The sequence below is a fragment of the Canis lupus genome, chromosome 4 (assembly GCF_011100685.1).
Source record: "Canis lupus familiaris isolate Mischka breed German Shepherd chromosome 4, alternate assembly UU_Cfam_GSD_1.0, whole genome shotgun sequence".
Taxonomy (NCBI): domain Eukaryota; kingdom Metazoa; phylum Chordata; class Mammalia; order Carnivora; family Canidae; genus Canis; species Canis lupus.
Genome location: NC_049225.1, coordinates 34,590,512 through 34,606,534, shown reverse-complemented (window position 1 = coordinate 34,606,534; position 16,023 = coordinate 34,590,512). Strand labels below are relative to the sequence as shown.

General features: G+C 54.8%; 1 protein-coding gene across 3 annotated transcripts in view; it reads left to right on the top strand.

The window, feature by feature from the left end:
- GRID1 (glutamate ionotropic receptor delta type subunit 1) overlaps nucleotides 1-16,023 on the top strand; it is a 639,335-nt gene that overhangs the window by 428,823 nt on the left and 194,489 nt on the right. For all 3 annotated transcript variants that reach the window (XM_038534516.1, XM_038534515.1, XM_038534517.1), the window contains 2 exons: nucleotides 7,458-7,619; nucleotides 9,108-9,227. In XM_038534516.1, the coding sequence (XP_038390444.1) occupies nucleotides 7,458-7,619; nucleotides 9,108-9,227 (282 nt within the window). The remainder of the gene's footprint in view (nucleotides 1-7,457; nucleotides 7,620-9,107; nucleotides 9,228-16,023) is intronic.

Genomic DNA, 16,023 nt, shown 5'->3' with positions numbered 1-16,023 from the left:
GGGAGGAGAAAGCGGGGCCCAAGACTTGCTGGGTGAAGACATTTCTCGGGTTTCTGCTTTTGGAGCGGGGCAGGTGGCGGCCGGGGGCCGAGGTGCAGTGGCCCGTGCGGGGGGACCAGCCTGCTGGGCGTAGCTGCCCCGAAGAGCCCCGAAGAGCCCCGAAGAGCCTGGCATGGCTCAGGGGCCAGGGGGCTTCTAGTCTGCGTGGCCGGGCGCTTACCCTGCTTCCGGGGCCTCGCGTAAGTACACCGCCCTGCGCCTGCCAGGCCTGCGCCTCCCTCAGTGCTGACCCGGGGGGAAAGCAGCGCCTTCCTGGCTTCACTGGCAAATCCAAGGCTCAACGGTTCTCTTACATGGGGTCGGGGTCCTGGGGGTGGGGGTGGGGTCCCAGCCTGTGGTGGCACAAGCAGCCTGTGAGGTCCTTAGTCCCTTCTTGCTGCAGAATGTTCCCTGCCTGTCCCTCCCCTTGGGGCTCCAACCTCTCTTCCCTGGTGGCCTCCTTATCCAGCCTCGATTTTCTCTCTCTGGGTCTTGACTCCAACGTAGATTCTCCTTATTTTTTTCATGAACATCAACCTAACAGTTTTCCCGGTCGTCTTTGCTCCTGCTGACACAAGGTCTTTTCCTAAACAAAATATGGTTACTGATGTTGCAGGGATTCTGGTGCTAACTCTGAAAAAAAAAAAATCTGTTTTTGTTGTTTTTTTTTTTTTCATCCTGGGTCCTCAGTTGGCTTTGTGCAACTGGTCTTTGGTGATCCAGCAGCCAGGAGGGCCTACCCGGGTTTCTCAAGAGCTTGTGAGCCCCAGTCAGGAGCTCCTGGCCAAGTTCTGTCCTCTACCTCCCAGAAATGTGTCCTTACCTTTCCCATCTCCCTTCTCAGGACCCACTTCCTGCATAGATTTTTGGCTTTGGAAAGGCAAGCCTTGCCAGGACCCCCACCCAACATCTCCCAGATGCACATACCCCAGGTTCTGATTGGAGATGGACACTTCCCCATGGGACATGTTGGGCCAGAGCTCCTGCACCCTTTACCAGGGTGGCTTCTACCTACTGACAACCATATTCTAAGAAGAATCCTTTGTACAAATACCTTGCTGTATCTTTACCTTGCTGTTCTTCTTCTAAGAACGTATTTAAATCTATTCATCTGGCATTCATTAATTCCACAAACACTCATCATGCACTTATTATGTGCCAGTTCCTATGTTAGACATTTCACAGATGCTCTGTCTCTTAATTCTCACCAACTCTAAATAAATGGGGCAAGTTTCATCTCTATTCTGTGGCATAGGCTCCGTAGGAAAACTGGCCTATGCCCCAAACCCGGAGGCCCAGGAGAGCAGGGGCAGAGAGTTCAGTGCGTCTGAGGCTCGGGGTGTGAGGCAAGAAGTGTTGGAGCTCAGTCAGAGAAGAGGGCAGCTGCCAGGGTCCTAAGGATGGGGTGTAGCCCCTGGAGATGTGACGGGGAGGGATGTGCCTCCAAGGAGACAACTGTGTGCAGGGGGGAGGCAGGGGGAGGGCCTGAGGCTGGGAGACAAGGCAACCAGGGGTCACTGTCTCCCTAGGGAGAAATGAGGGCACTTGGACCCTGCTGTGGCCATGGGAGGTGACCACAGAGAGAGGATAAAGGAAGCTTCCTTGCGAGGGAAACCCCTCAGTTGGGATGGGGGACAGGTGGCAGGTGGTGCAGTAGAGAACACAGTGCTCCCGCGGGGCTGGCCTGCAGCTGCCCCTGCCTGCCTCCCCTTGTCTCCTGCACTCCCGGGTGGTCTCACTGTCGGGTGGGCCATGCGGAAGGCTCCTGTGGGCGAGCCAGCCCCACGGTGCAAACGTCAAACCTTTGACTGCAGTGGGCCAAGCCACCTCCCTTGCAGGAACCTGCGTCAGGGCATGGTGAGGCCCCCGCTCTGGGCCCTCCTGTATTGGGACCTTTTATGGAACATCCTGGGGGTGGAGAAGTAGAAGTGGCCTTTCCCATAATGGGGAGCTCTGTAGCCTCTCAGCCCACACAGCCCCTAAAGGCCTGGCTCAGGCTCTGGGGGCCGTGGCAGCTGTAACTTTGCTGCGGGGCCAGGGGGAAACCAGGGACATGTGTCCAGGTGAGCAGTTTTCAGGCCGAGCGGACATGCAAGGCTCAGGAGGATCCTTGCTCAGACTTCCTAGACACAAGCTGCAAAATCCTGATAGGACTCGTGCTCAGACCCAGGGGCACCGGGGGGAGGGTGCACGGTATTGGCAGGTACGAGTTCATTTCCCAGGGGGCCGAAGGCTTCTGTGTACCAGCCCCGTCCTGGGCTCAGAGAGAGGACACCCTGGAGGAGCTCCAGACCATCCACATTGGAGTCTGGAGCCGGTGTAGATCCTTTATCCCCACTTCCCATTTCTTCCTGTCTCTGCTCCCTCCAAAAATAAAGCAGCACACAGAGGGCTTAGGACAGCGCTTGGCCACAGGACTACTGTCATTGCATTTCTTGGGGGGCTAGGTCAGGGCCACCCCTACTGCACTTCTCTGGGGGCATTGGTCATATTGGGTTTGATTGTCGCCAAGATGAATCCAGAGCACCAAATGGCTTGTTCAGCATGACTCTGCAAGCGGGTGTAAGTGGAGATTCGGGTCACCGTTCAGGCAGCATTGACCAAGCACTCACTAGGGGCACGCGCTGGGGGAAAGGGGGGCAGTGACAGGGCCGGCCCAGGTTGGACTGAAGCCCAAGCTCTTGCCCATCCTACTAGGCCACCCGGCTAAGCTGCACACATGGTAGAGCGAGCGTCGCTCTGTATGGCAGTGAGAGAGCCATCAGGTGCTCCTCTCCAGGGTGGCGAACCGAGCTGGCTGGGCCCCGTTCCAGCTCTGACCCCACCGAGGACGGAGGCCACGGGCTCCAGCCTCGGGCCCCTGCCTGGCTCTGGCTCTTGTCTGCCTCTGGCATCCCTGACCTGGCTCCAGGTCTTATGTGCCATGCCCTTGGCCTCAAACTTCAGTCTGTCTTCAGCTTCTCAGGTCTACTTTCACTTGAAATGCCTGTCTGTCCTTCCTTCCTTCCTTCCTTCCTTCCTTCCTTCCTTCCTTCCTTCCTTCCTTCCTTCCTTCCTTCTTTCCTTCCTTCCTCCCTTCCTTCCTTCCTTCCTTCCGTCCTTCCTTCCTCCTTTCTTCTTTTATTCTTTTGGCTTCTGTGTGCAATGTCCCCAGGCTAGCCAGAGAGGATGAGGGTTTAAACAGTGACAGCACCTGCTCTGCTTGTCTGTCTTCTGTGAATGAGCTCTGTGCTGCACCTTCCCTGAGAAGCGAGGGAAAGAGGCAAGGGTTCCTTCAAACCAGGCCCCTTCTCCCTGCCCCTGTGGCCTGGAGCTCCACCTTGGGGCATGAGCCCCGAGAGCCTGGCAGCGAGTGGGTGTTCATGCAGGTAGGTGTCTTTCTCCTTCTAGATGGCGGCTCTTGGCTCAGGGGCTCATCATGACCCTGCCCTCAGGCTGGGTCTCCACCCACCTCCCCTGAGAAGAGGCCTGCCTTCCGCTTGTCAGGACTCAGATGGACCCCAAGCAGAGGCTGCCTTTCTACTATTTGCTCATGATCCTTCCCCCCAAGGTTCTGTTTCTAATCTCCAATCAGACTGACATGGCCTCATAGTGGGAGAAGGGACAGGAATGGGAGAAGGTGGAGCTCCAAGTGGGCATCAAGAGGACATTTTGAGTGGGCTGTAAATGAGCAGCAAGTTGTTATTTGAACAAAGGGTGTTCCTTCCTGAGTCAAAGTGGAGATGGCCAACCCCTTTTTCCTACTACTTTCTCTTTTTGGGGAACCAAGATCAGTGTGTACCCTTCTAGCAGAAGATCCATCCATCATCCATCCATCCATCCATCCCCTCATCCATCCATCCATCCATCCATCCATCCATCCATCCATCTCCCCCTCCATCCCTCCCTCCCATCCATCCATCCATCCATCTATCCATCCATCCATCCATCCATCCATCCATCCATCCATCCATCTCCCCATCTCCCCCTCCATCCATCCATCCCTCCCATCCATCCATCCATCCATCCATCCATCCATCTCCCATCCATCCATCCATCCATCCATCCATCCATCCATCCATCCATCCATCCATCTCCCCCTCCATCCATCCCTCCCATGCATCCATCCATCCATCCATCCATCCATCCATCCATCTATCCATCCATCCATCCCTCCCATCCATCCATCCATCCATCCATCCATCCATCCATCTCCCCCTCCATCCTTCTATCCATCTGCCCCTCGCCTCTCCCATCTACGTACCCCTTCATCCAACTATCCATTTGTCCTTCCATCCATCTACCATGCATCCATCCATCCATCAAACATACGTTAAGCACCACTGTCTGCCTTGGTTGGTGCTGGATGCTGTGTTTAGAGATAGTAAGAAAAAAGTCATATACATACATACGTATACATACCCACTTATATGTAAAAGTCATCTACAAGTCGTAGAGGAGTATGCATACAGTCACACATATAAGATGCATACGCCTAAGTTCTATCTCTAACATACATACATATTTCTAGATATATCTATCTGAAAAAGAGCATTTCTAAAGCCTTTGAACTGAAAGCTTATTTCTTTGACCTGAAATGTGTTCACCTTTCCCAGCAGACATACTTGTGGGAGGGCTGAGGGCTTCCTTTAGTCTTTCTGAGTCACATCCTGTTTTTGCCTCTTCATTGCCAGCCTCTCTGCATTCACACACTCGTTAAGTACCTTAATTCACTGTGAACACAAGTGCTGGAGGCAAACAGGGATATTCTGTTGGGTGTTGGTCGGGGCCTCAGCTGGGGTGGTGCCGTCCCAAGGGGTGTGCATGTGTACGCGTGGGAGGTAATGTGGGTCAGAGGGTCCCGGCTGGTTGAATAGCATCGGCTATGAGTGGGTGGCTGGGAGCCCGATGAATGTCTCAAGAAGAGAAGTCTTCACATCATCAAGGACTCTCAGCTTCGAGTTATTCTTTTGGAAAAAATAAAATAGACCAAGCCAACTCTAAGTGGCCGACACTGTCCTGTAACAACATCTCCATTATGAGTTGGCATTCCAGAGGGGCGCTGGACGTGTCAGAAATAATTTCACGAGTGGTAGGAGCTCCTGGGCCGGCAGAGAGGGGGGCGACCTGCAGAGGGAGCGGGTTCATCCTCAGCGAGGGAACGTGCCCTCAGGGCTCGAGGGGCAGGAGGCCCAGTTCTATCAGGGTGTTCCTGCAGGAGGGAGCCGGCTTCTCTCCACTGTCAGGTAAGCCTCTGTGTACCGCAGGCCCTGGAACGTGTCCCCAGGCACTGAAATGCCTGCCTCTTCTTGGCCTGAGGCCATGGTTGAGTCAGCAGTACTGAGGAGTCCCGGGCACACTCCTGCCACATCTGAAACGTTGCCTGTCCATCCTGCACCCACTGCTTACACAGGCCATAGTGGCACACATCCTTGTGCCCACCGTAAGGATGCGGGTTGAAGGTGGAGAAGACAGGGAATCTGCAGGCATGGCCAGGGCACAGGGACACCCACAGAACAAGTGGCCAGCTCTGCCCGATGTGCCGTGGCACACGAGGGTCCGCGTGAGCTGGGGGACAGTCATGGTGTAGCACGTGCTCTTGATGTCGCACCCTGGCTCCCTCAGCGCACTGCTGAGGCCACTTGCAGAGGGCGGTCCGTGCTGCCCAAGCTCTTGTCTGGGGCTCTGCTTTGGGGGCACCCAGTCCAAGACACGTGAGGAGAGAAATTGCAGGTGCGGCACAGGGCACGCAGGTCCCGGGGGTGTGAAGTCCATACCGGGGGCTGGTGAGACGTGAGGCTGGGAGGCAGTAGGGGTTCTTCCTGCAGACCAAGGATCTTACTTGATTCTCCCGGGAGTCCTGTGAGGTTGACACATTCTCCTATTTATATCCAGTGATTTTGTTTTTCTGAAATATTTTTAGCAGACCCCTTGCTGCTTAGGTGTGCAGAGACTATCCCCTTGACCCACTTTGGCTGATGGTTGTTTGTGCAACAGTTACCCAGGACGGACCACACACCTGAACAGGGGTGGACGTTACCTCCTCTCCACCCGCTCCCCTCACTCCCCCCACCCCGTGTGCTCTGTGACATCCCCTTGGGCGAGAGGGGTAATGGGAAGGTAACACCCGAGAACAGGGCTGCCTTCCTTCCTACAGAGGGCTCTGGGTGGGCCCTGAGAGGATGGGTGCTGGTGTTCAGGCTCATATGGATCAGGGTCTTGAATCCCCGTTAGGAGGGAGAGCCAGACCTGTCCCATCCCTGGATACCAGCGCTAGGGCGGTATCCTCTCCTCACTGTTGTTCCAGTCTCTTCCTCACACTCATGCTCTCAGGGGCTCTGTGAGCCATCTCTACTCATCCAGCAGCTAAGCAGGGGGGTAGTTCTCATATGTGCACAGTTGCAATTCCCAAATGTATCCCCTGGCTGGCAGCGATGCCACTGCAGAGCAGGCTCTATGGGCTCAGGATCTCCATCAACACAAGTGACCAGCATCACTCAGGCCACCGAGGCCCATTTGGGGACCAGAGCAATCTTTCCAAGACACAGATCTGACTCTCGGGCACAGATCCATCCATGGCATCCTCCTCCCTAAAGTCACCTATGTGGTTACTCCTTAGTGTGGCCCATGAGGTTCCCCTTGGCTGGATCCCTGATGCCTGACTCCCCTCGATCCCACTGCCTCTCTCCTGTACCCATAGATGCAGACATTTGGCACTGTTTTCAGTCCCTCTCACCCAGGGCTTGGCCACTTGTGGTCCTCGGGCTGAATCCAGATCATTGCCCATTTTTTTTTTAAATCTAATTTTAACTAAATCTTTATTTTTTTCATAAAGATGTATTGGCACATCCTTTGTTTATGTATTGTCCATGGCTGTTTTCCTGCCCTAACAGCAGAGTTGAGCATTGAGAAAGAGATTTTAGGGTCCACAGGGCCTAAGGTCTTTCATATCTGGTCCTTTATAGGCAGTGCTGCTGGACCCTGCCCTACCTGACTCTGCTCCTTTGTACCTTCATGTCTTTGCATAATGTGACCTCCCCGTAATGCTCCCCATCCTTTATCCTACTAATCCTTCCAGACCAAGCTTTCCGTCCTTCCATCCCGTCCAACGCCCCCCCCCTCCCCCCCCGTCCTGTGTCCCCTGAGCAGGATTTCACCTTCTAACCTTGCACCTATCTCAACCATGATGCTGACCATGCTGGTTCTCCTACTGAGGTACAGACCCACCTCTCACTCTAGTTCCTGAAGCAGGCCTAGTGCTTCCTACTTAGGACTCCATCACCTGGTCAGGTTTTTAAGCAAAGTTGGAGGATTGTGGTGTAGGTACTGGACACCACTTGTTGGTGCTGGCACCCTGGATCACCAAAGCCCTCTGCTAGTTTCTCCTCATATCTGAAAATACATCAATGGAAAGGGTTTCACTGCCTTTGTGTTTGCAGATCTCCAACCTCTACCTGTATGACAGTGTCCTGATGTTGGCCAACGCCTTCCACCGGAAGCTGGAGGACCGCAAGTGGCACAGCATGGCCAGCCTGAATTGTATACGCAAGTCCACCAAGCCATGGAATGGAGGACGGTCCATGCTTGACACAATCAAAAAGGTGTGTGCGAGGGAACACCTGCTGGGCTAAGGCTGAAGACAGGCCTTCCGTTGCATATGCACACACACGTTGAGCAGGTGGTCTGAAGCTAAGTTCTCTGTGTGGTTACCCCGCAGGCCTGTCCTAGGCCTCTCTCCATGCCGCTCTTCCTTTTCCAGCATTGAGGGCTGGTGGGCTGGGCTTCATGGATATGCTGCATCATCATCATCATCATCATCATGATCATCATCATTATTATTATCATCTCTGTTTTTCTACAAGGAGATTGGACTTTAGAGAGGTTAAGTAACCCGCCCAAGGTCACAAGTAAGCAAACAATGGAGACCGCTGCCCAGCTCACAGGTGCCACTGTTCCTAAGAGAGGCTGTCTCAGTCAGCAGTGCATGTGCTCATCGCCCAGACCTTAGCTTATGTGAGCATTTGTGTGTGTGTGAGCATTTGTGTGTGTGCACATGCATTCATTTATGGCATGTGGCCCACACTGAGGCGTGACACCAAGTTGGAAGGCTGGGTTTGGAGAGCATTGGGCAATCCATAGAAGACTTGTTAGAGTGGATTGGCTTTCAGAGGCTTCAGAAGAGCATTTAGGGGAGTCTATGGTGCTGAGGGCTGTGGTCACGGTCACGATAAATTGTGCGTGGTGTCATTAACAGCGAACATATTCTGGTGTTGGTTGAATCTACTGCAGCCGGGGCCGGAGCTGGGCCCCTCCTTGGCCAGTTCGGGCTCCGGGACTCTCCCAGCTTGCAGTCTGTGGGAGACCGAGGCTGGATGACACCCCCACCCTAGGCCTGAGGAGAGAAGGGGCTCCCCACAGGCTCCTTCTGCCATCTGCTCGCAGGGGGCCCACTGAGTGGCCAGAGAGGGGCAGGACTTCCACACCCACCACATCCCATCTGGGCCAGACACCGTGCTTTGTATACATTTCACCCCTTAACCCTTGCAGGCTCTGTGGCGTGGACCTGCTCTAATTAACCCCAGGCTGGAGGTGACAGGCGACGGCTTGCCCCAGGTGGCGCAGGCGGCGGGGCCAGGACTGGAGCTGGTGTGGGCCTCCGGTGTGCACGTTTGCTGCCCTGTAGCTTAGCACCCTGTGACCTCCCTCTTGGCTCTGGCAAAGGGCACCCCTGGAGCAGATCGCAAGGGAAGACCGTACGCTCCGGGGAGGTGGACACGAAGCCATCGTTCTTTGATCTCGTGGCTAGCGTGGTATGTGGCACAGCGCAGGCGCACTAATCATACTGCCCACGGGAGTGCCAAGGGCAAGCCTTAGGAATCTCCCCTGTGAGCAGAGGTCTGGGCGGCGGGGAGCCTACCCGGGGCTTCAGGACTGTGAGGAGCCCTGGCCTCATCACAGCCTCTCCACTGCTTCCTCAGGACCTCGGCTGTCCTCTTCTTGGCCATCCCTCCTTCCTCTTCTTTGTCGTCGGGATTCCATCCCTCACCTCATCCATATTTTCCTCAATGGGTTTTTCTTCTCTCCTGCAGGGCCACATCACTGGTCTCACGGGCGTGATGGAGTTTCGGGAGGACAGCTCAAATCCCTACGTCCAGTTTGAAATCCTGGGCACAACCTACAGTGAGACCTTTGGCAAAGACATGCGGAAGGTGAGTCTCCGCGTGCCTGCCTGCCTCTCCCCGGCGGCAGTGCCCCTGAGTGGGCTCCGAGCGGGCGCTAACCAGCACACGACGTCCCCTCCCCGTGATGCTGCTGTGCACGCTGGTGTTACGGGGCGTGGTGTGGAGAGGGCACGGGCGGTTCTGCTAACGCCATCTCAATACAGTGGGGCCCTGGCACCACCCGGTCCCGCTGCTTGGCCCTGGGCAGCCAGCCAGTGGCCGAGGCCGAGGCTGGAAGGTGCAACACGTTTTCCCAGAGCAGCTGAAATGCGCCCTACCGCAGGGCCAGGTGTCACGGTGGCTGAGGCAGGAGTCCGGGCTTGCAGCCAGCGTCTCCCAGATCTAAGACTGAGACAAAGCCACCAGTGAGACAATGGCCATGAGGAGAATGAGAAGCAGGGGGCAGTGGAGCCCAGTGGAGGGAGAAGGGAGAGGCAGACACGCTACTGCGTAGCTTAGGGTGGGATCGGGCTGTCTTATTTGGTGCTAATGCAAGTGGCAGGCCTGGGATCTCGTTGTCTCTTCCCCCTCTCCCTGCTGAAGGAGCAAAGACGAGGGTGTGGGAGGAGGCAGCCCTTGCCCGGAGGTGGAACCCCCAAGGTTAAGGGGAGGCTTGTGAAGTCAGGGATCTAATGGGTACGGGGACAGAGAGGTCGCTGCAGCAAGCAGGGGTTGGAACAGCTGTCCTAGAACCCCAGATGTGGCTCCTGTGAGCCAGCACGGAGCTGATGTGAGCTGGCAGCCCTGGCCGCCCGCTGGCTCATGTGCACTCCTAGAGTGGACCACATGGAAGGCCCGCGTGTTTGTCGGGGCCTTACCCGCTGGCATATGCTCAGGCGTAGGCTCATGCAACCACACGCATGGAGAGCCTGGCTGGCTGGGGTCCACGTGCAAGGTGGGAACTGGGGAGCTCCGGCCCATCTTTGAACGGAAGGTGAGGTCACAGGACGGTCGTGTAAATCATGGCAGGTCGAATAATTGGTTGTGATGCAGCAGTGATGCTTTGGCACTCAGAGGTTTATTGGTGGCATCATAAAGCGTGTTGGCCATGATGGTGTGATACCCCGGGGGTGCCAAGGTGAGATGTGTGATGTCGGGGGCGTCAGGGATGACGCGTGATATCCATCAGGGACACCTGGGGGTGTGGGGCTTGGTGGGGGTTGTTCGGGACGGCAACAGAAATGGGCTTGTGTTGGGACTCCCAGCCTGGTAAGGAGCAATCAGAGTCAGGGGGCCTCTGAGTCCCTCCATACAAGGGGCTTGCAGAGCGTAGCTACCTGCTGAGGTGGCTGTTGCCTCTGCACTTGCCTCCATCCTGCAGGGGTCCCCCCAACCCCAGGCCCTGCCAGCCGGCTCCCTTGCCACCTCCACAGCAGCGTCCCACCGTCATGGGGGGTTGGCCTTGGGGGTGCCTGCCTGCCAGGGCCTGGGAGCCCGAGAGGCACGGCGCCCTGCACCCCCTTTTCCAGGTGTCCGGGCCTTCCCCGTTGCCGTGGCAACGCTCCTCCAGGACCCGAAGCCACTGGGAGCTGGAGTCGCTCCATGCGAGGAGCTCCGGAGAGCAATAGGCCCGCCTGTAATTGAGTTGCAAGGGAAGCTGATTTTCAAGTGGGCTTTATTTTAAAACGTATCCTTTTGTCATTTTAAAATCTGACCTTAATAACTGCATATCCCAGTTGTTATCTGTCTGCCTGGCGGCTTATCTCGGTTAAGGAGAAGTTATCTGGAAAGCAGGGAATGGGATTTGCCACAGCAAATGTTGGTTATTCAGGCCCGTGGTGCATCCAAGCGAGGTCCAGGAGGTTTCGGGGTGAAGCCAGGCAAGGGGATTGGGACAGAGGGTGTCGCCGGTCCAGAGCAGCATTTGAAGGCAGGACTGAGCTCCAGTCGCCGGTGGAAGACGGGGCCGTGCAGGCGAGGGCTGGGAATTGGGGGTGACCTAAATGCGACGTTTAGGGCAGGCCGCAGGATGGAGGGCAGGGCTAGGGTCCCGAAGCACCCAAAGGCGGTACAAGGGTCATTCGTCCTAAGGAGGCAGGGGCAACCCCGAGGAAGGCCCTCAGGGGCACGTCCCTGGCTGTGCCCCGTTCCAGATGGCTGGAGGAGCCAATGGGGCTGATGCGTCGACGCTGTCGCGTTGGAGCGGAGTCGGGCTCTCTGTGAAGACGACCTACGTCCCAATATGTGTCTATACCCTGATCGCTTCCTCTCCGTCGACATGTATCTAATTTCTCCGTGTTACGTATCACGGGGTCTATTGTGAGCTACGTAACTTGTCGGTATTGGGTGCGTGCACGTGTGTGTATGCGCGTGCGTGCGTGTCGATGTGGCTGTAAGTGTACGTGGGTGCGGAGAAGTCTGCAAACAGCTATAGGGAGACGAGCAAACAGGCCCAACAACAAAAACCAAGTAGCTTCCTTAAGATTTAAACCAAGAGGAACTGTTTAAATTAGGGAGCAAATGGATGTTTTCTTGAAGCAAATGCTCTGGAGGGAAATCTCAGGGAGGGTGAGTCACCCGGACGTTTTAGATTAAGTGGCACCGAGAGGCTGCGGATTACTCAGCCCGTCCAAAGCGGGGAGGGGTCGGCAATGGCCCTTCGCTGCAGGGTGCTGGACAAACACTAATTAAATTATCTCATCCAGGAAGTGCGTTCTGGTTGAGGGACGCCGGGTGGCAAAATCAAAGGTCTGTGTCACCAGCCTGCTGTGCAACTCCAGGCAAAACATCCATCTTCCCCGGGTTCTGCGTGGAGCCGTCTGGCCCCCGTGATCGCCACACAACCCCGCAGGGGGCAGGCTTTGCTGGCAAGTCGCGTCGGGCTCCCACGGGACTCAGCCCGGCGTTTGTCCTGGGGGGACATGCTTGCTGCTGTCACAGCTCCGCAGGCCTCTCCTTGGTTTTCTCTGTGTCCAGACAGAGGTCAGCAGCGGGGAGCCCCCCGGGCCTACCCAGGCAAATGTCCTTGGCTGATAATGTGAGCTGGGGCAGGGTGCTTGGAAGCCTCCCCAACCCCTGCCCTCGCCCCTGTAGGGAGGTTTCCAAGGTGGGGGGGCATGGGCAGCTGGGCAGCAAGGAAGGGAGCAGGGCACAAACTCGTGAGCATCTGTGAACAAAGGGGCCTTGCAAGCCCGGTGTGTCACTGACCCGGGTCCCTTGCGTCCCTCCTGGCCCCGCCTCTCCTGAGCTCCTGCAGCCGCTTCCCTCCTCCGCTCCTCCGTGTTTTCAGATGGGGCCTGCAGATGCCCGAGCCTCCTGATTGAACCGAGGGGCCATCAGTCGTCATGATGACCCTGATGCGGCCCTTGGCCCTGAGCCCCGTCCTGTGTTCCGCGGGCCCTCGCTTCTGGCAGCGGGGCCCTACCCCTTCCCTGTGCAGCCTACTTCCGACCTCATGAAAGCAGAGGCTTGCAGGCGGGCTTCGAGGATGGCCCTCCACCTTGACGCGCCCCGGACCCCCGCGCCTCACCATCACAAGTGCCCAAGCCTGGGGCCCGAGGCAGGAGGAGGCCTCTGTGTGCCCAGCATATCCACTCTCTGTAAAGACCAAGGAGAGTGTGCCGGGAACTTGGGCTCAGATGAAATTGTGTTTTTAGGACATTTTTGGTGTGATTAAAGGAGGAAGGAAAACAAGGTTGCCCCCCCTCCCGCCCCCTGCCCTGTAAGCATGACTTGCCTGCAGTATAGCACCAGCCACGGCCTTGCAGGAACATTGTTCCATGACCTGGTTGCTGAGGATGTCCACCCTGTTCCGTCCTGATGATACTCATGCAGGAGACTCGTTCCCTTGTACCGACGCGGAGTCCCTGCTGTACTGATGTCCAGGAGAAACGGCCAACTGCCTGGATGAAGGCCCTTTGAACCTCATTTCCCACGGGCGCCTCCACCTGATTCACGGTCTCTTTGGCCAGGAGGTGGGGAAGGGGGCGAGAGGCATTGGGGGAGCCTGTGAGTTTGCTCTGGGTGTTGGCATTCCAGGGCGAAGAGCGCTCTGCCGAGAGGACAGGCCCACCTCTGCTCCCTGAGACAGTGGGATCCAGTTAGAACCAAGAGGCTGAGATGGAATTTAGACCAGTGTCTCCAAGCTTTTCTTTACTCCTAGAAAGTCTGTTCCAGCAGAATCGAACTGGAACCCGACACGTCCAACAGCTGTAGAAGCAGACACGTGCTGGTTGCAGTAGGGGGTGGGGCCTGGGATCCAGGGTCCTGAGGCTCCCCCGTACCCTCGCCCCCGTCCCGAGTATCTCTGCAGTTTTCTGGGCAGCGCCATGTGGGAGACTGAGGCCCAGAGACTGGGAGGACTCAGTCACACAGCACCGCAAGCACGTGGCTGTGCGGGGGCTGGAAGGCGGGTTTCCCGAGGGCCTCAGAGCCCAGGACCCCCTCGCTCCACTCAGTCCGCCTCCCACCCCATCCTCCTATCGCCCCGCCCTACCTGCCCCCACAAAGCCAGCAGTCAGGCCTCAGAGCCCACCCTCCCGTCGGTGTGGAGCCCGCGGATGTCTCACCGATGCCCTCGGCTCAGCCTCCCAGCAGTGACCCAGAGGGGAGGGCGGCCTTTGTTCTCCTCTGACAGCTCAGGACGCTTCTTCTATCTTCTCTGTCAATGTCCATCTTCATGATGTCCAAAGCTGGCTTTGGACAGGAATCAAATGCCCTCCTCGACGTCCTGTTCCTGGGCAGGCCTTGAGGCTGCTAATTCACAAAGTGCTAATTGCTCATCATGTAGTGCTCGTCGCCATAGGACCCACAGGATGCACAGGTGTGTCGCTAGCATCCTCACCCAGGTCTCCTGCGCCGCCTTACAAACCTTCCCACCTTCTCAGGCTCCGGAGCCTGTGGGCGGCGAGGCCAGGGGGGAAGAGGCAGCAGCCAGGAGACGGGATAGCTCTGGTGGTGATGTGGGGGCTGCACTTGGAGCGCAGGTGGGATCCTGTACCCGGTGGCCCCACATCCGCTACCAGGAGCCGCATGGTGGCCTTGGCGAAGAAGAAGGGGAGGTGGGCTGTGGCAGGACTGGGAGTCTCCAGCCTGAGGGGATTGTGCAGTGTCTCTATTAAGCTGCTCTGAGAGAGGCTCCCAGCTGTGCGCAGTGAGTCACAGAAGAGACATAAACTTCAGTCTCTTCGTGGATTAGCATTCTTGCAGCGTATTTCCCGAGTAAAATGTCAACCGTTCCGAACCCTTGTGCAGAACCACTTTCCACGGAGCTGAGAACCAAAACAAACCCTGCCGCTGCATCTGAGCAGAGGGATAAGGAGGAGATACGATTAAGTAGTTCATTTTAAGTGCGTTTATCACTTCGTTTTGAGGAGAGCATCAATACATGCTCATTTAGGGCAGAATGATCAGAAAACACAGATAAATGAAAAGAAGAATGTAAAAGTCAGCTGTCATCTCTGAACCAACAAATAAATACCGTTAGCATTTCTGGTGCATTTACCTTCTTTATTATTTTCTTTCTTTTTTTCCCTTGCTCTGTACATAGAGATACAGAGAGTGATTTGTATATTTATCAAATTGCTATTTATTGTGCATCCATTTTATATCCTGACTTTCTACTTAAGGCTGTATTGGGAGCATTTTTTTTTCATTCTTTCATTCTTTACTGGGATTTTTAATGGAAATACATTCCTCAGCTTACAGGGAGCCATCACTTATTTTATCTTCCTATATGATGACTGTTTAAGGCATTTATGCCATATTATCATGGAATAAGGTAGTAATGAACATCCAAAATATAGGCAGCTTCCTTGCACTTATATCTGTTTCCTTCTACTTTTTAAGAAGTGGAATTACCAAACCAAGAATAATAATTTTTTTAAAGTTCTTTATATTGTTGATACCTATTTTCAAATTGATTACAGAAAAGTATAATCATTTGCACATAGTCTCTGTTGCATCCTGTGCTCAAAACATTGAGTGACATAGTAAACGTTTTTACTCATTTGGTAGCAGTGTGGAAACATAATATTGATAAATTTGCATCTCTGTGGGATTTCGCATTTAAAAATGTAGTCATTGGTCAGTTGCATTTCACATTTTTGTAAACTGCATCTCAGGTCCTTTGCTCTTTTATATCGGGGATGAAGTTTTTTCTTGTCCAGTCCTATAACCTGTCTTTCAGAAGGGGGTTGATAGTTATTTGTGTCGAATATTTTGTTCCCATGAATTGTTTGCCTTTGAAGAAAATAATGTCACACAGGGACATTTAACAATTTATGTATTTGCATTTTTTAGAAAGTCATTTCTAATTCTCAAAGTAGATGCTCTTCATCCATACTTTCTTCTAGTATATTTACGGTTTGGTTTTACTTCAGTGTAACCTGCCGTCTACTTGGGACTGATCTGGGGTAAACTGTGATGCGGTGACCTAGCTTTTACATTTTTCAGTACTGATCTCCTTCCCTTTCTGTCCAGGAACCCTCCCTTTCCCTGTTGACTTGAATGTTGCATCTATCCCGTGTGCTGCCGAATTTCCCAGATCTTGCCATTGATTTTTAAAACATTCTTAGGCCCGTTTCTTCCCTTTGCTCGCCGCTTAAATTTAATCAGTCTTTGCACACTTTTAGAACGTACTTGTCTGCAAGGAACAGAATGCTCATCTCGAGTGGATTCAACAAGAAGGAGGACTTATTATCTCACATAAAAAGAGGCCTGGAGCTAGGGTAGCTCCAGAGTTGGCCAAGGCAGACGTTCTGTGCCCAGATCAAAGGCCCGGGTCTTTTTCATCTCCCTACTTGGTGATCCTCAGGGCGTAGTCTGAGCTGTCTTCATGATTTCA